The sequence below is a fragment of the Mastacembelus armatus genome, chromosome 11 (assembly GCF_900324485.2).
Source record: "Mastacembelus armatus chromosome 11, fMasArm1.2, whole genome shotgun sequence".
Taxonomy (NCBI): Eukaryota; Metazoa; Chordata; class Actinopteri; order Synbranchiformes; family Mastacembelidae; genus Mastacembelus; species Mastacembelus armatus.
Genome location: NC_046643.1, coordinates 15,001,093 through 15,024,166, shown reverse-complemented (window position 1 = coordinate 15,024,166; position 23,074 = coordinate 15,001,093). Strand labels below are relative to the sequence as shown.

Genomic DNA, 23,074 nt, shown 5'->3' with positions numbered 1-23,074 from the left:
TTGTCAAGACGTGGGTGACAACAATGACCTGATTTTACAATTTGACCAAAAACACACACACAAAACAAAGAGATAAAATAAAACATACCTGTGGTGCTGCTCGTAGCAAAGAATCGGCGGATTCAATGGATGCCTTTCTTCTTCCCCTCGCTGTTATGTAGTTGTTAAATCTTAATTATTCAGTTCATTTGTGTGTGAGAGCTCCTGTGAATCCTGTAACAAGTTAGGCCTGTACCCCCCCTGAAAAAAGCACAAGTAACATCCAGCGACGGTCCTTTACTCGGCATGAGCGTGATTTTCTAGATCTGCTTGTTGCCCCCCCCCCTGCTCTTTTCCTGACAAATACGCCGTAATTTGTTCCCAAATAAATCAGATAGAAAAATAAACAAACCGCTCACTGCTTTGACTGAATGAGGAGTATTTAGTTAAATTAATGTTGAGGCTTCCTTCTGTAGACCGTGGGGAATTGGCAGTCTGCTTGGTTGTCCTCTCCTCTCTCTATGTGTGTGTGTGTGTGTGTGTTTGTGTGTGTGTATGAGTGAGTGTGTGTGTGTCTGCACTCCTTTGACGTCGTAAGCCGGTGTCTCCCTCCCCGTCCATCTCAGCTCCATCCCTCCCCTGGGCTGTACGAGCCGTGATGTCTGCCGCCAGGGACCGTCACTAAACTACCAGCCCTGTGACAGCCGGGCAGGCCGGAGGAAGAGGAGATGAAAATAAAAAGCCAGTGTGTGAAAGACAGACATGTTTTGATCCTGCAGGTTGGAGCATTTTTTATCATTCGTCAGAAAAGATTAACACATTAAGGGTTAGGTTTTGCTTTACTGATTTTCTTTCTGATCACCAAAGCTGCTTCTAAATCCCATGTGTGATCAAGCTCCTCATTGGACTATTGTTCCATGACTTCAGATGTTTCCATATTAAAAAAATGTTCTTGGATGGACAATTACTTTAGTTTTCCATTTGTCTCTCCGGTTACATGGTTGTCCCAAATTGCATCCAGCTGCAACCGTTAGTGGCATTTAGGTCTGCAAGTAACATTTATTTTCATATTAGTCGATTGTTTGATATATAAAGTGTCAGAAAAGAAAACAGAATTGCCCTTTACATTTCCCCAAAGCCCAGACTGATATGTCCATACTGTGTCTTGTTTAACCACTTTTCCAAACCCCAAATATATTCAATTTAATACAGCAGACAACTGGTGAATTTACATTTCATTATCAATCATATTGTTACCAAAATAGTTGTTGATAAAGTTTGTTTTAATAAGAAAATTAATGAAATGATCACTTCAACTCATCCGACTGGGGATGATGCACCAATATCAAAAACTAAAATCCTGCCATACATTAGTCTGTCCACAAACTATATACTTTCTCTAGAAAAAAAAACAAAAAAACTCAAATTCACACCAGTACTGTCACAAATCATTCAACGTCTGAAAACCAGTGCATGTACCGCACAAGGACAGGGAAGAATTCCACACAGAAAAGCATGGTCCAAATAAATAAAATAAAAAAATATTAAGGATCAATATGTTACGTCTCCTCTTTCAGTGTGTTGAAGTTCAGTACACAGAGAATGGATCCACCGTTTTAAATGACTGCCACGTACACCCACATCAACACAGAGAAAAGCTGTCTGTTAAGTAATGTTAGACATTAGGTAATAAAATGTTAGAGACGCCTATTTCCTGAAAAGCAAAGGCCAGATAAAAGCTGGAGCTGTAACAAGAGCAAGAGGAGGCTGCTCATATTTTTCGTTTTTCATTTAGACGTTTAAAAAGCAGACGGGCCCTAACATCAAGCGATGCAAATCCGCCTTTTGTTCTCGCCGTGGAGCTCGCCATGGTCCTGAAATGGGTCTCAACTCTGAAACAGTCTCAGGACTACAGTGCTAACACAAGTGTGGGAAAAGACACGATTTCCATGCGTGTTTTCGTCAATGCAGGGACCGTATATTCACAGTAAACACATGCACACGCCCTCTACGAAATCTCAACAGCATGTAAACAATGAGCCCACATGACAGCAGGCTGCACACACCCGACATGCGCACACGGCCACACTTCAAAGCAGTCACGATTTGGGCTTGTTTGGCTCAAACAATGACAGGAACATTATAGCGTTTATTTAAAAACACAACAAACCCCTGGGCACGGAGCCCCCTGTGACCACACCAGAAATGCCTTCGTTTTCCACAGCAGAATATCTCATCCGCTTGTCTCCAATGTTAAGACTGCCATCTGCCATCAGTCACTAAATCCAATCTGCCTTCAACCCCAGTATAAACCCCAGTATAAGCCCATAGCGCAGGAGGACTCGGCTCATTTGCCTTTGATCGGGTGTAAATGGATGATACTCGTAACTGCGTTTAGAAAACGTGATTTGTGTCATATTCACAATGGATGGTAGGCTACTACTATTATTTCAGAGTGTAACCAACAACGACATCTGGTGACGACCTGCAAACATGTAATACACAGTTATTCATGGTGCTGCTATGCTTAGAGACAAAATATACTATCTGGGAATTAAATTTCATTTGTGCCTTAAATAGTAATGAGATAAGATCCTTTGCTTCAGTAAAAGTATGTATTTAAAAATTCACCATTACAAATAAAAGTCCTCTGTTAAAAAACATACTTTATAGTAGGCTACTATAGAACTGTCACAAAAAAAAAAATGAAGCATGATTTTAGAAAAATACGCCAAACAATTGATTTCAGTTAAAGGAACATTTTACTGCACTGCTCATTTTTCCCACTTTTAATTAAAATATGATGTTAGCGCTGAGTTAAAGACTCCACAAGGAGATGGTCTTTGAAAAATGGTGAAGTAACCACAGCTGTTAAACACGTAGTGAAATAAAAAGTACAATACTTAAACATTTGTTATGAAATGTAAATACTCATGTAAAGTACAAAGGAATAATAAATGCACCTTGCTATGTTCCTGGCTCTAAATCAATGGAAGAAAGTTTTGCTAGAACAGTGAAATGTTCTGCACAAAGAGCCTGATCTAAACTCGAGCAGCTGGAAATGGTTATTAGTGTGTGAGGATTCAACTCCTGTTGTTTCTATCTTCAGAAAATCACCTTAAAAAACAAATTGGATTACATGAAAGATAAGAATTGTCACATTTTTTTTCCAACAATACTTTATTTCCCCAAAACACGTTTATTTAATGGACATTTTACATATTAAATGTGTGGATACATGGTGGGGAAAGTGGTGTGTGTGTAATACTCCTGGCTGTACTTACTGACAGGGGTCTCTGTCCACCCTCCCTGCTCTCCTCTGAGTCCCCTCAAGACACACAAAGACAGAAACAGTTTCAACATCTTAGTTTCTCCCTGCCTGCATGGATTGTTTGTATTTACTGTAGGTGGTACTCGGTACTCGGTTTGTGAAGCACTGAACTTACTCAGCTTTGCTCCAGTGCACAGCCTTCATGTCAGAACATGAAGAGCCATCACTGAGAGGGGTGCGGGTTTCAAAGAGAGCCACCACAGCATCGCCCCCTCCACTTCCAGCAGTTAACATATGGGAATGGTTGCCATCACATCAGACACATCAAAGTGTGGCTTCAGATCCCTGAGGATGGAAACAGGGAGGAGGGGTAGGATGAAACAGGAGACAGGTTAAAATCTATGGGAGAGAAGATTTGTGCAAGCAGAGAATTCAAAACCATCATTTTTCACTCAGGATGAATTTAAAAAAGGAAAAATACGAATTATTGTGACGCATTTCAGTAGTTTTGGTGAAATAAACTGCACCATCTCTCTGATAACTATGAAAACGTTTAGAAGGTAAAAAGCAAACCTTGTTTTTTATGTTTTAGTGCTATGAGGAGCCAAGTAAACTGAGAGGTGAGAGTGCTCCTGGAAAGCTCTACTGACACCTGGCGACGGCTGGCTCACCTGAGCTCACTGCGCTATTTAAAAGTCCACGTCTTATTTCTCTGCTTCCCTTACTACTCTACAGAAACTCCGCAAAAATACACTCCTCTGTTTCTTTACCTTCATTTCATCTAACATCGCGTTTCTGCTAAATCGCATGCGCACAATGACAAAACTGTCTCGATCTGGTTAAAAATCAACAGACATGTTCCTACGTGGAGACCTGATAAGTCTTAATAAAGCCTGTTCTAACCGAGGCTCATCCAGATCAACGCGTTTACATACACGTAAGACGCACATCCATGCGTTGCGTTTAATGTACCAGTTAAAATGATTGTTTATTTCTTCTCTATACCAACAGGTTTAAGTACACTAAGATTAAATGTTTAAACAAACTCATTCTAGGAAAAATAAGATCAATAAACAGTTACTTTTTAAACCAGTAGTTTAAAAGTTAGTAAACAGTTTTCATTTAGCTCTGTCCGCAGAATCGCAACTTAGTTCAAGTATTGCACTTTAATTCTTTTGTAATAAGACAACCAGTCTTGTGCTCACATTGAAGCACTTAGTGGCCCCTCACATTCCCCTCCTCCCTTTAGGAAGCAGGAATATCTGTGGGGGTCTCAAACGTGGAAATGCGTTTGTCAGCACAGAAAACCGGAAAACTGACGTGGAGACGGATTTTAAGTTTGACCAAATGGACATGAACGTTTCCTCCCGGGTCAGGAATTAATTAAATCCACAGATCTGATATATTTGTTAGCGGCTTGTAGGTAAAGTTGGGTTCTAAATTTTAAAAAGTAGAAAAAAAAAGAAAAAAAAAACTTTCAGAAAGAAGAGCCTAACTTTAGTCCTGTGTTATCTGTGTAATCAGCGGAGATTAAGTTAAGCAAAGTACAATCCAATAAAAAATATAAGACGTAGTTAAACTCAGCGGCTACTTGTGCAAATCTATTCGTTTCCAGATCGATTTGACACCTGTACCCTCCTGCTGGTTTTCTAGTAATAACTAGTGCTGGGAAAGCAAAGAATGAAAAGACTGTAACAGAAGACTCATCTGTCTTCTGTAAGTGAAGAAGTGAGCTCAGTTAACTGGCCTGAAAAAGCCCAACAACACATTAAAGCTGTTATGAAATGGTGAATAAAATATTAACCAACAGGGATGAACACACAGGTTAAGTATGTTTGGACATTTAATTGTAGGTTTGCATCTTGCGTGACATTAGTTTAAAAGCGTAATTTGAGCAGAAATCATTTTCTTTTTAAAGAATGTTAAGTCTGCTGCCTCACTATTCCTTAGAAACGGCAGGACCCTACAAAAAACAAAACAAAACAAAGCATTTTGTTCTACTAGCTTCTATTTCAGTTGAAGGGCTTCACCCTATTTCCATTAGTGTGTTAACAGAAATTTTTCCTCTAGGGAGTAACTGTAACTCATTTTAGGACTAGTAGAAAACTAGTGTTGACTGTATCTTTATACAAATTTATTTTTCGATCATTAAACTTACTGTCATTAATCGATAATAATTACTGTCTAGTATGATGACCGAAAGAATAAGGTTCTAGTTTTGATGAGCTCAGTATAAATCAGGACGTGTAGTTTATCGCTGTGGTAAAAACAGTCCAGGGGTCATAGAAAACAAAACAAACAAAAAAAAAAAACAACACATTTTTTTAAACTGAGATTTTTATTAGTCAGTACAAGTAAAACGAAAGTGAAGACGAAAATCTTCATCCTCTCCAAAAATCACTTCTTCTCAGTCCGGTAGTGGAGGCTGAAAAAAACAGAACTCAACTCTCTCTCCTTATGATTAGACTTGTGACGCTCTCCTTGAAAAATAACGAGGCGTAAAACTATCGCGAAAATTAGATGACGGACTTATGGAGAAATCATTGTTTCATAAATATAATAACTGAATTTGGAACAATGAAAAATAATTTCCCTAAATATTCCAACGTGTTTTGTAAAGGAACAAATTCTATGAACACACTCTCTTCTGTTCTACACTCAAAGTGAATTTGAAATTGATGTTTTACCAAAAGCTGCTGGGATATTACTGATGCCGAAGAGAAGCAGTCAAAACTGCACAGAGAAACTAAATAACAGCAGAAACATTGCACTACCTATATTCTTTTCTTACTCTTAGCACAAATAACTTTCTTCGGATTCATGTAGGAAAAAGATTGAGGATCGGCCTGGGACCGTGAAATACATTTGATCGCGTGCACACACATTGACCTATATCTAACTGAATTTCATATTTAATGAATTGCTTCATAGCGGAGCAAAGAGTGAATTATATATATATCCACCTCTTATTTTCTTTAATCTTCCGTCTTCATTCTTCAGTTCAGCAGCCCTCTCAGAGCCTCCACTTTCTTTTTTCCCTCTTCAAGTTGTCTCTTGTGCTCCTCAGCCTTCTAAACAATCCTTGTTTGTCCCCAATTGTCACTTTATTTCTGGCAGCTCTGAATTAGCTCATCTTCAGTATAACCTTCTCATTCCCATCTCAGCATCTGCACTTTTATCCATCCTCATTTTCCATGTCACATTTTCAGAGGCTTCCCATAACAGGGCATGGACCTCAACACTAAGCGAGTCAACAGTCTGTAAGTCATGTCCCTGACTTCATGACATCCACGGTGACTTCGAGGGCACACAGCTACCTTCTGAGGTCAGTATCGTGGGGGTAGAAAGGGTCTTTTTGGAGGGAACATGGGACCTGCAATTCCTGCTCCTCTTGGACCTGGATGTTTGCCTCTTAACCTTAGATCGGGGCTGTGGAACCGAGGAAAAGGGGGACGTGGGGGGCCCCTGGGGAGTGGATGATGTGCTGGGTGGGGAGGACGGTGTGGAGGTCGTAAACCAAGATGAAGGATTTCATGATGAGGAGGTGGTCTCCTGGGAGTGTAGTGTGGAGGAACGGGGCTGTGTTGCTTATATTCATGAGCGTAATAAGGGTCTTCTGAGGGTGAGAGGGGGGGAGTGAGACGCCCTCGACCCCTGGGGTAGCTGTGTCTAGGGTTGCCTGGCCGGTAATATGGCTCCTCTGGGTGGTGGTAAGGGTCATCGTGGAAAAAAGGGGAGTCACGGTGGTGGAACTCGTCAGGGTACTGCTTGAGGTTGTCCCGGTAATGTAAGTCTTGTGGGTGAGGGTGTAAATCATCAGGGTGAAAAGGGTGAGGTTGGTTGTGTTCATACAGTGGATCACCTGCATGAAACATGGACTTGTGTTGATGGTCATGCACCACCATCCCACTGATGACACTGTCGACTCGGGTCTCAATCCCCACAACAGTTTTTGCATGAGGAATGGGCTGCTGAGTCTGGGGAATTATTGTACCGCTAGTCGATGGAGGGGCATCAAAGCCACGAGGAGGCGGAGGTAAAGTTGGAACAGGAGGGAGGGCACTTCTGAAGAAACCAGGAGATGTGGTGGCAAGCTGCTGGGAGGCCAATTCCTGAGGTTCCTGAGTTTGCTCTGTTTCATATGGATAAAGCCCTGTTGTCTTTATTTCTCCAGCCGCCCCAGGAGCCGTCACACTGAAGCCTCTGGGTTGCTGAGAGCTGCCCTCTGGGTAGGCATTGCTATACCAGCCCCTTTCACTCATCCCCTGAAAGCCTTCAGCTGCCTGTGTACTACTGGCACTGCCTGAGGGTCTTTCTCCAGGCATTGGCCCTCCTGTTTGTACAGGGACCTGCTGGTAATATGCAACAGGTGCAGTAATCCCATGTTCTGACATGTCCTGTGTGCCATATGGGAGCGGCTGAAAGACCTGCCCATTCTGAGCTGCACCTGGCTGCAAGTGAGCTTGCTGCTGAGGGTCGCTGGGGTTCTGCTGAGTGCTATTCTGGTGTGCAATAAGAGCTGTTTTAACAGTTTCTCCAAAAGATGACTGATTTGTGTTGGAAGTGAGTGGAAGCCCCACAGGTTTATCCATGATCTCATCTTGAGTTGGGGTGCTGCCACCCTCATCTCGTACTGGTGTCCCATCCTGGGTATCTGTGCCAACTACTGGGTTGAGGTTATCCCCTCCCAGCACTCGGTTCGTAGAAAAACCCAGATCAAATGCACTGAAAGCAGGGTTTCCCTGCAGGAAGCTGTGGATTTTAGACTCTAAACTCTTAGAAGATAAGGATGGGTCTGGTTCTGTTGCCAAATCCATGTCTTTATGTAGAGCCTGGACCAGGGCAGAGGCTGGGTTGGAAGTCTGAATGGGGGCTTGGGAGCTTGTGCTCTGGGTTACACTAGAGCTGAGTGAAGAAGGCACAGATGCAACAGAGGAGAGGAACAGGCTCTGAGAGGGTACTGCTGATGCAGATGTGGATGAGGAAGCGGGAGACATCTTGGCTGTACTGCAGGAATCTGAGGAGACATTTGCAGCTGGGCTGCTCAGAAGAGAAGTGATGCCTAAGAGAAGAAAGGAAGAACGTAAACATTTATTTAACCATACACCACTTATATAATGTCTGATATAAAATTGATTCATGTTATAGAATAAAGTTTTGGTTTTCAAACTAAGCAGAGGATTCCTTATTCTCACCCTCAAGGCTGCTTTGGCCCTGGACCTTGGACAGGGCACCAAGAAGCTCTTCAGGACTTGCATCCAGTTTGGAAAGGAGGTTTACCAGTGAATTGGCATCTTGGGAGGACACAGAGGTAGGAGATGCAGTCTTCACTGAAGTGCCAGCAGGGGGGGCTGCAGGAGGACTTTCCACGGTTGGTCCTGCAAGATAGTGATGCTTGCTTTCACTATAACTCATCACTGAGATCTTAAGTGTGCAAAGAGCAAATGTACATGAAGATTTCAGAGAAATGACTGTTACAGATTCCCACCACACCTTACATTTTTCAGTGATAGTTCCTGACATCGTGAGACACCACTTAGTCTTCAGTGCTATCATTTTTAATAGTACACCTTTTTACAATAATTATTACTTTAAAAGAGTTGAGGACCCATAAAACACATTAGGATACATACACATTTATGATGGGCACAGTTTAATTTACAGCTTCTTTGATACATTTATATGATGTCAGCAGTCATCAGCACTCACCTGTATTCTTAATGACTGAGCTTAAACTGTTGAGGATGGAGCCAATTTTACTCAGGTCAACACTTTCCAAAATATCTTCAGGGCTGGCTACAGGGGGCGGGACCTGCTTGACAGGCTGTTCTGTTGCTTTTGATGGCTCCTTATTTGCCGGTACTGGAGTGGTCACCTCCGGGTGGGCGGGTCGTTCAACCTGCTCTTCGACTGATAAGAAAACATGACAGTTAGAGCAGAATGAGAGATGCTATCAGATATGCACAATGTCATTTTCTACAACTGCAGACAATTGAGTTCTACATAACAGGATACCCGTGATTTGTAAATGGAGCCCTGCTGTAAGCATACATGCAACTCTCCTAATATTGCATTTAATAAGATCAGGGCTTATTCTCATTAGGTCCCTTATCATTATCCTACTGCTTACCTATAATGCCACCACTGTCCACTTCTTCCTCCGAGAGGTCCATATCCTCTACTTCACGATTATCATTGTCACCGAGAGCCTCTAGGGGTCGGGGAGATCCTCCCAGTGAAGACAGAGGGCTTGGGGCTGGTGGCTCTGCCTCATCATCCATAGCTGAGCCATCAAGGTCTGGATCAGGGTGAGCCAATTCCAAATCATGGAAAGGGGACTCAGAACCCGTTGGAGATGGTGCATCTGCAGAGGGTGAGGGGATGGGTGACTCATCCAGGTCTGGTAAGGTAGCCTTTAGGGTGTCCAGTTTACGCTTCAGGTGGGTCACCCGGTTAGCAAATGTTTGGTAGGCCTTGAGAAGAGAGCAAATGAAAAACAAAAATAAAAAAACGGTCTAGCAACAGGTTTTATAGCCACCTTACAAGGTAGTTCTCTGCATAGTATGGACAAGTATAGTGACTAGTAAATAAGAACCTCAACAAAATAACCTCAAGTTGAGCTAAATCCCCACACTGACATAATTTTAGTCATGTTTATAAATTATATGCATGTACCGTTGTAAACAAAGTCACTGCTGCAAAACAGTAAAGCAATGGTTTTGTTCTATCATATATCAGCTGTAAAAAGCTGCAGGTAATTCAGTTTCTTATGGTTAAAATCTAAAACAACAAATATCTGACTAATAACTCATCTGTCACTTACATTGGCAACAATCTTGACTTCTTTGTACTGCATCTCATAGAAGATATCTGCGTTGCTGAGGGCTTCCAGGAGAGGAGGTCCTGTTTTGCTTTGTTTTTCAAAGAACTTCACAAACTCCTGTAGCTGTGCACTCCCTTCCTCAAAGTCCTTGGAGAACTTTTTTCCTCCGGCCTTATCTTTAGGAATCATTGCACGAAGGGATGATTTTGAAGAGAGTGTTAAAAAAACAGAGAGAGACATACATGAAAATGATTGCCTAAGGTCAAGGCTCATCAGCGTGTTGCAGTAGGTTATACAAAACAGGAAGAGATGACTCATTTTGGCACCTTTAAGTTTCTTTAGGGCATCAGAACTGAAGATGTCAACCCTCATAGCTGCCAGCTGTTTTTCTCTCAGGTCCACCTCCTCCACAGATCTTTTGTACTTGCACAGTTGGTCTATTAGTGCCTGAGGCTGAAGCAGAGGGAGCAGTCACAATGTCAGACAAACACAACAAGTGAGGCAAAAAAAGACAAACACAAGCCTAACTATCATTTGTATCCTGTGCTAGCTTCAGCTGTGGCAGTTTAGTAAGGGTCTACTTCCACCTAAAACCTGAATTTCTTACTTACCACAAACTCAGCAACAACCTTGGACTGCAGATCTGATTTAGACTCAACTGGAGCTTTTAAAAGAATAAGAATAAATGATTAGACATCACCATTAAACAACAAAACAATTCAACAAAACTGTCAGAACAGACTGACTAAAGACTGAAAATAAATCAAACGTCTGCACAATTGGAGTTGAGCTGGAATATTAATGTGGACAGGGAGAAAACTTTAACCAAATACACTTACTTTTTTTCTCCACAGGTGTCACAGGAGGGGAATCCTCTTTGACTAAGCAACTCCTAAGGTCAGTAATGAGTGTGCCAGAATAAACACCCCTGTCCTCCCAGATGGACAGTATCCTTTCCGCAGATTTAACCACCTTGAGGTTATTGTCACGGCTAACGAAAAAATAGAAAACAATGACACAAACACAAGCCTTTTTTTGTTGGAATGACATTTGTTTCATTAATGTGTGAGCAATTTCTCAGAACCAATAAAAAACATGCAAGGACAGAGCAGACAGAAAAAAAATGACAAATATAAAAGGACGAGGTTAACAAGAAGGTCAGGATAAATACAACCTGCACAAATGTTATCACAACATCTAATAGACTTCATATCAAGACTGTCAAGGGGCTAATAATAGTATTTTATAGACTCTCAAGAACACCACATTTCTACATAGAACTTACTTGACCAGTAAAAAAGCGCCAGGAAGCACCTCTGCGAATGCCGTACGATAGACGATGGCATTTTTCCTTTTACAGTTCTGAATGACATCGTTGGCGAGATAAAGCAGGTTGAGCCTGTGTGAGGCATCAGCTGAGGACAGAGAAAAAACTAACTTTAAAAAAAAAAAAAAAAAAAGGCTCATCTCTTATCAGCTCAACAGGGCAGCTGTAATGTATTGATTTAACTTTAAACAAATCACTACTCTGTAAAATGTTGAAATGACAGAACATAGTAGTTTTGTAATTACAATAAAATGAGAAAAGCAAAGAACTTGTTTTGTATTTGTTAGGTTGTAAATCAAAACTATTCAGCACTTCATAAATAATAACTCTGATTAACTTAATGATAGGTGGCAATAAAGATTAATGAATTATTAAAATTATGACTGATGACCTCTCAATCAATAAGCTTGTTTAATTAGTGATCCAAGGTGATCAGCCAAAAGAGGGAGAATATAATAATCCACAGCTAACTGACATTTAACTGACATCAGACATATTACACAATAGTCACAATCTTTGTTGCCACATATGTTTTTCGAGAGGGCTTTTGAGAGGAAGTGAAATAAACAGTTTAGTTTGGGGACAAATGGGGCTTAGTGTCATTTATCAGAAACATCAATCCAGGCAATGCAAGCAGTCTAAAGACCTACCAAAACCTGACACTAAAATTTTTAATTTTTTATAACGTCATAGAAGCATCGGGTTTTAACTCAGCCCACAAATTTACACTCAAAGCAAATAATCATTTCCACTGATCTGCTGTAATTCACCAAGTGATAGAAAAAAAAAAACTTTAGGACAAACAAAAATGTAAGCTTTTGTCTCATTTTATGTGTGAAGGGTTAAATTACCACAGGTCAACCACTGATGCCAACATATGAGAGTGTAAATGTTCATCTACCCAGCAGTAAGAAAATGGATGAAACTGTTAATCCATAGATTAATTAATTAGTTAATACAAAGATTACTCTCAGTCAAACTGCATTTTAGGCTGCAGGAAACACAATTAACAACATGCTACAAAAACCACAACAATCTGAAAGGAAGACAGACAATACTGAGCCAAAGCCAGAGTTTTGACAAATTTCCTTACTTCCATGGAGAATAGAAATGAAACTAAAGTATACAAGCCATGCTTGGAATTTACAGGAAGCCCATAACAAAATGCATGATCTCCAGCCATGGTGGATGTGTAAAAACACAGAAATTGTTAGGGAACATCCAAACAACAACCCATCATACACCTACAAAGTACAAAAAACCTTTTCCTGCATTGATCACACTACATATCACTATTTACTATATAATGAAATTCAAGTTACTTACAATATTAATCAGCTAATTGCTTGCCCATTTATTTAATTTCACTTGATCACAGCAAACCAGATGAAATTTGGTTATTCAAAATCAAGGACCTTTTCGGGTTAGCAGGTTAACGGCATATCAATAAACTTTAAAACCAACTAAATATAACAACTGAATTGAATTATGTATATTCTACTGCAATTTTGTTAATGTAAGAAGCTAAGATTACAAAAAAAAAGGTGTGCTGGAACCAGGAGATGACAGCATTTTTCGCTGTTAAACTTTCCACCAAATGGCCACAGAAATGAAAAAGCAGCAGAGAAAGCAGCTACAGCTAAAGGTCATGAGCAGCTACCATAATGAATATGTTCATTCTCAATGATTCTGTTGCTTCCTTTTTTATTTTACAAATGTCAGACACACCGAAAAACCATCCCAATTTCCCAGAGAGAAAGGTGACATCTTATAGTGGGTTTTGGCTGACCAACCTAAAGAGATTAAATGTATAAAGACATAAAACTGAAGAGCAGCATCAAATTGAATCAGCAGGAAACAAGTGTTCATTTCCTCATAATAAATAACCTAAACAAACTGACAAAACTGAAAACTTTTACATTCTTTGTCAATCACCTAATTGATAAACTGACTAACTGTGTGAGCCCCTTTTGCATTTTATATATTTAGATTTTAATGGTCTGAATAAATACATAACTCGTGCTATAAGATGTTGGTCATCATGTTGAGATCATTTAATAGATCTTATAAATATTTCCTTCACTGTATTTGTTCTTACAGATGTTATTTGAACATCTGTTTTGGCTGTGTCCACTTATGTTGCTGTGTTGATGATTGCTCCAGGACTCTTTAGTGTACTTGGTAGTTAACTTTTATCACAGACGTCCATAAAAATTTAGGTTTACGAGTTACTTGTTGTCAGTAAGTAATACACACAACCTAACAGCTATATAACCAAGGCCAACACAAAGACAGTAACACAGTAACCACAGACTGACAAACACATACTGGCACTGATCATAATCTCTCACTATTGATTTCAGTAAAACACCAGTGGGAATCGTCACTAGCACTGTCTCTTGTTCTTTGATCACATCGAGAAGCACAAACACCTAAAGTTACACAAAGCCACACAAACCCGTGAACACAAGCAAAAAGACCTCAACTCAGCAGACTGGTATAACTGTCAAAAAGCTCCACACTAAAGACGGAGGCTTGATACTGTATTTTTTAGTCACGTTTTGCAAGTGACCAACCTGCAGCTTCGCCTGACTTGTAATCTGTCTTTAAACAGCACCTTATAACTGCATTTAACGACAGAAAGACAGATAAAAGAACCTAAGCAGGTAACGGGATTTCATCCTGTCAACAAATGGGACAATGTTAATTTACATTATCATTAGAAAATACTCTCAGGTGACAGCACACTACTGGGTGCTAGCCGGCTAAGCTAGGAGGGGGCGCATGTTTTAAACTCCGCGGTTTCCCGGTATTCTAAGTTAGAACAACCTATGAATAAAAACCAGCAAATGTCATCTGCGGTTATTTAAGACACTGGGTGGATAAGATCGCTGTCTAACTAATGTTACATGGCTTCACTCCATGAGCCAACGTTAACAAGCAGTGAGGCTAACAGTTTACTTACATTTCCTCAAAGACTTCATCCAGTGGCGCACAATGAGGCTGTGATACTTCTTATTCTCGATGCACCAAGATGATAGTCCCTGAATCGAATCCATCGTGTTTGTGACACTTTGAAACTTCCTGTCTAAGGTGGACTCTAGTGAGCCGCCAGATGCGGCTACGGGTCCCGCTGCCATGTCCGGACGAGCTTTACCATTAGCCGAAGCTAGCACTTAGCTTAGCGTGCTAACGTCATGTAGCACAGACGTTATCGTCTTCACCAGCCTCCCAGACGCCATTACAAAGCTTTAAATGTGCGATATGCTGTTACCACTGGTTTGTTGTTTCTACAGATTATCCACCGTAACAGTCTCTCTCACAACTAATGAGAAATCAGTTCACATTTAAAGCTAGAACTTGCCGCCTTACGACATCCAGTAGGTCTGTTTACTCGTTGCTGGCGGAGTAGTGAAGTACATTTCCGCAAACACGACGAAGTACAGCGCCACCCAGTGTCACGGAAGATAATATTTGGTAGCGCCCCCTGCTGCAAGTTACTGCTAACAATCTAATTATGTACAGTGGTGGAAGAGGTACTCATTTTTTTACTTAAAGGTAGCAATACAACAACATTAAAATACTCCACAACAAATAAAAATACTGCATTCCAACTAAAATTATTATCAGTAAATTGTATCACCTTGCAGGATGTTCCCCTTAGAAGATTTAGTACTGTTGAAAATTACTATGCACCAATGCAAGTGTGTAGTTTCAAGCAAGAGCCTGATATAGTATTTCTGTCTCATTTGCTTTCACCTCTTCATGTAGGCCTAATCCCACACTGAGATCTGTGGGGCCATGGCATCTGTTGCAGGAAACCTCGTTCTTGCTGCTAAAGATAGCTCTGTGTGATTCTGACAGCATGTTTAGGTTCATTGTCACACAGCAGAATTAAATTCAGGACTAATCAGATCTCAGCTTGATGAGACTGCCTGGAGTGATAAAATGAATTATAATGGAGGTGAATTGAAAAGTATTGGTAACTGAGATAAAGTACAGATACAACCCAGAACATAAGTATTTTGATACTCCACCGAATAATGACAATAACCTAAATCAAAAGAAAACTTAAAAGAATAGAAATGTAAAAGATACAACTTGGAATAAGTTTTTTACTGTACTTTTAATATTTCACAGATGTTTCACAGATGTGTAGCTCAGCACAGCAAAACCTGTACTACAGGATGACTTTATATAGCAAAACAACTGCACATTTTGTTCTCTGCCACATGCTTACAATGTCCATTTTAAATCACATAAACCCAGGCCAATAAAGTTACAGTGAAGCCTGAAGAAAATCGACACAGCAGCACATTTGGTTTGACATTGTTAGTAAAATAATACACTTACTGTGTGATTGTTGGTTTAATTCATTTTATAGACCAGAGATGAAACACTATTCAACATGAATGATATCTCATATCCCAATACCCAAATGCTATCAAAAGTAAATGATGGGTTTTAAAATGGGAATTATTTTGTATGTCATATCTTAATCATATTATCCCTTCTTTCATAATCCACACAGTAAAGCACTTTGAGTGATGCAGATTTTATAACAGTAAATCTGTGATACAAAATCCATTTTAAAATAAGACAGAGAAAACTCTGTGACCTCATAATGGTTTATTGCATTTTGGGGGATTTTTGTGTGAAGAAGCTAAAGAAATGACAAGCACTTATCTCAGGTTTAACACACAACAACTAGCTCCACAGGTCTACAGATGGAATCTAGATTTTGAAGTACTGATCCCCTTAAACAAACATAAATAACATCAAGACTCTTAATGTTAACAGAAGTGTAACATTTCCTTATCATCAAAAGTGCAGGTGCATTCATTCTATTTCACAGGATCAAACATAGTATGCCTGTTTATTCTTCTATAAAAACCCATTCAACTAGCATTTAATAAAATAATACCACATTTTCAAGTCTTTCTACCCAAACCAAGTTCACTCACTGCTACATAAAGGAGTAACTGACAGAATAACATCCAATCAAGCATCTTCCATTTTGTCACCTAACTCAACTGTTTAATCAGTCAACTTGTGCTATTACCTGTACAGCATTTTTGCTGTTTTAAGTGCAAATACATACAATACTTTTCTTATTTAAACAGAACACATAACACACAGGTTGTGTATGTTTTGTTAAGTAAAGAAGTAGAAACTTCAATGTATATATGATATGAAAATGCAAAATGGTTTTGTTTGGCACAATTTGGCAGCAGCTGCACATCTTTGTTCTCCCATCTGATACAATCAATAAAGCTACAAGTAACAATTCAAACCTTTTTAAATGTCATTTTTAACGGGCTGCGACTACCAATTACTTTCACTGTAAATTAAATCAATAATTTCCTTGATTGATTGTACAATTGTTTGGTCTGACAGAGCACAAAATCAACTTACTATCCTGTGTGACAAAAACAGTCACCTGTATTTTTACTTGAAAACCTATTTTATAGACAACTAATTCTTTCTGCTTCAAACCAGCAATAATCATGTTTCATTAAAGTGATAGCTATTTCTGCTTTTCACCAACAACCTGAATCTCTATCCTGTCACATTCCATGATGTAAAAAAGGCAAAATAGCTGAAGAGAGAGGATAGATTGCTTTAACACTTTATGCATGTAATGTATTGTCAACACATATTATCTTAATGACTGTATAAAATGGATTCTTTTACAGACAATGTACAATTTCTTGTCATATAGTGCAACGATCAAAAACCTCATTGGATGGTTTGGGGTGAATGCATGCCTCTGGATGGACCTCATTTGCCTTCAATATCTCATCATGTCCCTCACTTGCACCTTATCTTCACTTCTTAGTCCATCCCACAGGAGAGAGAGATGCAAGGAAAAGGTGTGAGGAGAGAGGATGTGAGGAAAAACCTTTTCAGAGAAATGAGACGTCCTTTGTATCTGTATTTCCTTTGTGTTTGCACAGATCATGTGATGTATTGTTCCACTAAAAACACCCACTGCTGGCACAGTGCAGTAGTGGTGCTGACAGAAGTGAACTCATTAACAATCAGTATTTTAAATTTATATTGTGAACAGACATATCAAACCAGTTTGTAGAGTTGCAGCTGGGGACACATTAAGCTTCATTTATTTAATTATTGGGGACTATATTTGGTATTCTGCTTGTAAACTCATTGTCCTGGTTACAATAGGAATGTTTTGTATATACAGAGATTATTTTTATTTTATATGTCTCAGTGAAAGTGGAAATTATGTAAATATCTCATATAATATTCTATTTGACCCAGGGATTTGCAACCTGATAAACGCCTAAATTTAATTATTTTAATGTTTTGTTGCTGAAAGGCAACTGATTCTCCCTCTCTTTCAGTATAAAATAATTCATGACACAATTTCTAATAAATAAAAGTTTTATTCCTTTATTAATCAGATCAGCAGCTAGCATGGATCTGACCGTTTTAACTAAATTATCAATAGGTCAAAACTTTGAAGTGGGTTGAATCTGTTGTCGCAATAAAAAAGTGGGGTAAAATATTGAGTCTAAACAGCTGCAGTATGCAACCATTAACTGGTTTCTAGGAAAGACTAAAAAGGATGATCTCTTGTATCCATGTTCAAGGCTCTTCCAAGCTGCCTCCTCCCTCCTCTGAACAGTATTAAGGGAACTGAGACGTCCTTAACGATAGCAGACCAGAACGATTTACAGATCACCCGAGGAGCGAGGTGACGTGAAATAAGGCAAAGAGACACACCTTCTGTGTCTCTCCTCCTCCTCCACATGTGCCTTGCAGCCTTCACAGACTGGCTCTGCGCCTGACGTTATGCTTATGTAACCAGGTCTGCCCTCTGCCTCCACTCTGGTTGGCACACTGCAGCACCTCCATGTGGTAGCAAGGTCAGCTAAGGTGAGTCAGTGGTGTCACTTGAGGACACCGAGTTGTCCTGCGTAGCCAGGCTGACACAAGAAGAGGGCAAAGAAATGTCAGGCTGTTTCAGATTCCCAGTTTCTCTCTTGTTATATAAACATGTTGTGCTCAAAGTGCCTGTGATGTCTGTAAACTCAGTGCCCGTCCCAGCTGGTTGAACTGTTTCTTTGCCAAGATTTTTCTGTTTTTCAGGCAACCCAGGTAGACATGTGGAAACATTGTCGAGTGTAGTAGAAGCCTGACAGCTGCCATGGTTTCCATGCTGATTGTGTTTAATCTTGATCGGGACTCTGCCAGTGTTGTCAGTGTCTGACCAGCTCAGTTTTCTCTTCTGGAATAACAAATAACAGCATAAACTAAGGTCTTCGAGGAAATCTACAGTTCATTACAATTAAAGATAGTTCTTCTAAATAAAACATACATTTCAAATCAATTTCAATTTGTTTTTTTGCATTAGTCTTAACACCCATCAAAGACAACAACCCTAAAGATTTACAGCTTGTACACCTAGTATCATCTAATGATACTGAGTATATGATCTTCACATATACATGTCTCATAAAGCTCCTATAAAATAAAATAAAATATATTTTATGTGGGTGCCTGTTTTAATGTGGCATTTTAATTTCTTTTAACATCACATGGCTCATCTTTAATTAATGCACTCTTGTAAATGTACTCTCATATGGTAAGAAAAGTCAAAAAAAGCATCAACCCCACCTTAACTGGCATGTGGAGCTGATTTTGGCGCCTATGTGGTGGAGTGTTGGTCTGGTTTGGTGCATGTCTGGACTGAAATGCCACCTGAGGGAACCACATTTTGAGCATGATCTCTATCTGCAGCAGATGGTGGAGATATTTCTCACTGCAGAAAAAAGGAGTAGGAACAGGCATTAATGACAATCTCCTTATTTTCACTACTGTCATAATATTACATTAAATACTTATTATAATCTTACCCCATTTCAGGCTTCCGTAGAACTCCCAGAATCCTCTGCAATCTATCTATGGCAACACTCTGCTGGAAACTGGTCAAACCTGCCACAATTCATCCAATATAACAGCAAATAAGCACATTATTGGGTTTTATTTTGTCAGAATGTACTAAAAGAAAAAATTATGTCTGATATTGCTCAACTACATACCTTTGTCAAATCGCCCAGTCTTTAGTCCATGTAGAAGCTCAAGCAAAGGATGGATAAACCTGTGCAAATCTGCACACTAAAATAATAAGGAGAAAGACCAGTATTACTACTATGACTGATCTCTGCGGTTGACTAGAAACACTGAAACAAAGATCTAGGGAACAGTTGAACTCACTTTTTGAGCAAAGACCAAGTCCCCCGGTGTTGCTGAAGATGAGCCAAATGTGGCGGCTTCAGGTGAAGAGGCTATAACAGGACGCTTAATTTCATCAGGGCACTGTTCAGACTGGTCACCCTTAGACCTGGAACGTGGCTGATCTGATTGACCTGGGAAATCAAGGTAATTTTTAGAAAGTGTGATTTCTTCATCAGCTGAGAGGGACTTTCTTCTTCCACAGTCCACCTCTCCCTCTGAGAAGACATCTGCTTCATCCTCAGTCTGCTCACTTTCACTGAGGACAAAGCTCGACGTGGAGGGCAGTGAGTCATAAGATGACCATTTAGAAGAGCTTCCCAATGAATTCATCTGTAGAGGAAGATAAGAGTAGGGCAAAAGATGAAATGGGGAGGAAAAAAAAAATTCAAACAGGCTTTAGAAATTAAAAGCACATATAGAGCTTTGTGAGTATACCACATCCTAAATATAATCCCCCTGTGTTTTCCATTTTTGCAAATCAGCAAATCAAAGCATTTTTTGGGCAAATCTTTGAATATTGCTGTTTGGTGTAATGTTGTTACTTTAAGAAGATATTAATACATTTATTCCATGCACAGGAGTGGGACATCAGACAAACACCATAAAGTTTATATACAGTATTCAGAGGAGTCTTATGGGTCAGCTTGAATTTAATGGTTAAGAGTAAGCACAGAGAGACTGACTGCAGCTTCAACAAGCAGTAAAACTGTTTTTAATTAAGAATTAATATTATTATTATTATTATCAATTAAAATAACATATACATGTTTCATATGGGACAAACATACACCTAAAGCTCCAGCGATCATCTCTTCTTCTGGCTTCTATTACAAATGGTGTTGATTCTTGCCCGTGGTGTCTATTTGAATATGTATTATATGTTATCATTGTCGTTAATTGTTTGTTAGATCACCATCTGGTGACTGTAGGTAACTGTGACATCATTTTTTATTTTTCATGTTTTTATTTTTTTAAATGTGCACAATTTCAAGGAGAAACCACAGAGAAAATACACCAGTGTACATCTGACTGCTGATGGAAAAGAAATAAGGTATATTATTTATTTATCAGCTATTCTACAGTGAGACATCCCGAGGTGCTTTGCAGTTTATCAACAAACGTCAATTCTTTTCAGGACATATTATACAACAATGGCAGCGGATTTGAACTAACTAGGTAGCTAATATCTTGCGATATATTGTAGTGATGCCTGAAGCACTAGTCTCGAAATGATCAGACGTTTATAGTTACATATTAGTATTAGTTAAGGTTATGTCAAACAGTAGCTACTTGTTTTATTTAGCATAAAACAAATTATCAATCAAGCCTGAAAACAGCCAACAAAACAACACAGAAAAGGGCCAAAAGACGCAGGTCTTACCTTGCACACGGAGCAGAATTAGATTCACAAAAATGGTCAAACAAAATGGCAACACTTGACAGGGCACGTTAACGCCCCTTGGACAAATACAAATTCAAGTCTTAGAGACGTAACTTCGGCAGAGCTAACGGCTTTCTGTGTGAGCACAGATGTGTGCAGTCACTGCCTGTGCGCTGGTTTCGTCCCTCCCCGTCTCTTCAGCTCGGCTCGTGTTTTGTTTACTCTGCCACATCTCCAAACTGCACAGAAAGTACTCACTGAGCGTGGCGGACCTTACACGTGCTGAATTGGCCCAGCGCAGCGATTGGCTGGAGAGAAGCTCGAGCTTTCTCATTGACTGAGAGGCTGGACCAATCGGCAGCGTTCACGGCGCCGGTTGGACGGTAATTGCGTAGATCCCACGGCGCTTCCGACTGCTGCACGTGTGGGTGGTGTGGCTGGAAAACAGCACGAGGCAGCTACTATGCAAATTAGCTTTGGCCTTTGCAGGTATTTGTTTATTAGATCCTCTATTACTTCAGTTTTGTATGTTCTAGTGTTTGTTTTTATTATAGTCCAGCCTCTTTCTCCACAATTACACACCTAGGCAGAGACAGGTTCTGGCTACTTTACATAAAAGATTAAAAGAGTCAACATCGATATTAGATGATTCAATGATTTATTAATAAAAGATTGTTGGACCTGTCAGAGTTTATATTAACGCTAGTTTATATTCTGCAATTTCAGTGGTAAATCTAATTCCATCTACACAAATGACATGGGTTAATCTAGGGCTTTTGGGGCAGAGGTTATTAGTTATATATGTATATATAAAGCCCACCTGTTGGGTTGGGCTGGGTCAAGAGGACTACTTGAGTTGGCAGCCTCAGGTCAGGTTTAAAATAAATTGTTCTCATTTTTAAATATCAATTTATGACTAGATAATGGCACATACACAAATAAGTCAAGATGCACAAGCATCTGCGAGGCTTCAAACTACTAGAGTATAAGAAATAGCACAGAATATAAAATGATAGCAATATCAAAATGTAAATGCCTGGAAATACAGCGTGGCACCTTCAGCAAACAGCACCAAATGGAACTTTTGTTTGTGTTTGCAATCATACTGAAGTAAATGTAAATGAGAGACAGAAGATTATGAGGAATGACCTCATAGGCATATTAGTGCCAGAGATGCAAAGCTTATAATTCAGCCACACAGTTATATATTCAGTTATATAAGATATATGCTGGATGAGTGAATCACTGCTTTTAACACATGCAAAAATAGGATGTCGTTACCTGCAGAAGATTGTGGTAATTTTTTGACTGGCTAAAAAGGCTGATTACAACTAAAATGTAGATGTTTCTGATAAATATGACAATGCTGATCATTATCATTTCAGAGTAAACAGAGTTGGTGACCACAGATCTGGGTGTGGACAGAGTTAGTGTTGGCTTTAACAAGGTAGTCAAACACCTTTGAAAACTGGAGTGAAACTAAATTATAGTTATCCATGTAAATCAGCAGACTAGTAATGTTCTTGCTATGTGTTTGCGTCAATTTTGTCAGAGGTGCCTTGGTATCTTATGAAAACAGACGTAATGCATGTTCCTGAAGACTCATTATCACACTATCAGCTGACAGAAAAACTGTGCAGGCAGATGCTGAACTGTGAACTGTGAGAAAGAGCTGAAAGACAGTGGTTCTACTGTGTAATTTTAAAGATGCAGATGCTCAACTGCATGTGTCCTCATCTGGACAGCTTCTGAAGTGGGAACTTGGCTATGAATAGCTACAAACAGTAATCAGTGATTATTAGCTGTTGGTATGATCCAAATTGGAAGCAGCCAATATGTTATACTAATGCACAGTGTCAACCTTTAGGGTATGTTTATGGGGGTTGTAGAGGTTGTCCATGTTCTAACCAGGTGTAACATCTGGTTTAATAAATTGATATCCAAGTAGTCATTTTCTATTTTTTATTTTTTTCATTTTCTATTTCGCCTATCATGTGGCTGATATTTGCCAGTAAGGAAGGCAGCACTGTA

At 39.6% G+C, this 23,074-nt stretch overlaps 2 protein-coding genes across 8 annotated transcripts in view; both read right to left on the bottom strand.

The window, feature by feature from the left end:
* The window catches only part of celf3a (cugbp, Elav-like family member 3a), a 36,977-nt gene extending 22,178 nt beyond the window's left edge, over positions 1-14,799 (bottom strand). For 4 of the 7 annotated variants that reach the window (XM_026299662.2, XM_026299661.2, XM_026299664.2 and 1 more), the window contains exons 1-4: positions 6,214-6,581; positions 3,426-3,595; positions 3,264-3,307; positions 89-674 (exon numbers count right to left, since the gene is read on the bottom strand). The gene's annotated coding sequence lies outside the window, so the exon portion shown is untranslated. Of the gene's footprint in view, positions 1-88; positions 675-3,151; positions 3,308-3,343; positions 3,596-6,213; positions 8,313-8,445; positions 8,629-8,959; positions 9,161-9,380; positions 9,724-10,073; positions 10,250-10,399; positions 10,527-10,684; positions 10,738-10,912; positions 11,065-11,358; positions 11,489-14,365 lie in introns of those variants that run through there. The other 3 variants (XR_003295227.1, XR_003295226.1, XR_003295228.1) reach the window with 3 other exon arrangements.
* Positions 14,800-16,014: 1,215 nt separating this feature from the next.
* Positions 16,015-21,396, bottom strand: ciarta (circadian associated repressor of transcription a). The gene is made up of 6 exons (XM_026300821.1): positions 21,044-21,396; positions 19,642-19,992; positions 19,467-19,542; positions 19,281-19,359; positions 19,042-19,186; positions 16,015-18,652 (listed from the first exon to the last, which is right to left on the bottom strand). The coding sequence occupies exons 2-6, from the start codon at positions 19,990-19,992 to the stop codon at positions 18,296-18,298; spliced, it is 1,008 nt and encodes a 335-aa protein (XP_026156606.1). The 5' UTR covers positions 21,044-21,396; the 3' UTR covers positions 16,015-18,295.
* Between the last annotated feature and the right edge of the window lie 1,678 nt (positions 21,397-23,074).

What these genes read in the sequence shown, in the direction of transcription:
- ciarta (XM_026300821.1), bottom strand. Translation starts at nt 19,992, where the DNA reads ATGAATTCATTGGGAAGCTCTTCTAAATGGTCATCTTATGACTCACTG. An exon ending in ACTTGGTCTTTGCTCAAAAA is followed by an intron (nt 19,543 to 19,641) that starts GTGAGTTCAACT and finishes TTATTATTTTAG; the next exon opens with TGTGCAGATTTGCACAGGTT. An exon ending in CTACGGAAGCCTGAAATGGG is followed by an intron (nt 19,187 to 19,280) that starts GTAAGATTATAA and finishes TTTTTTCTGCAG; the next exon opens with TGAGAAATATCTCCACCATC.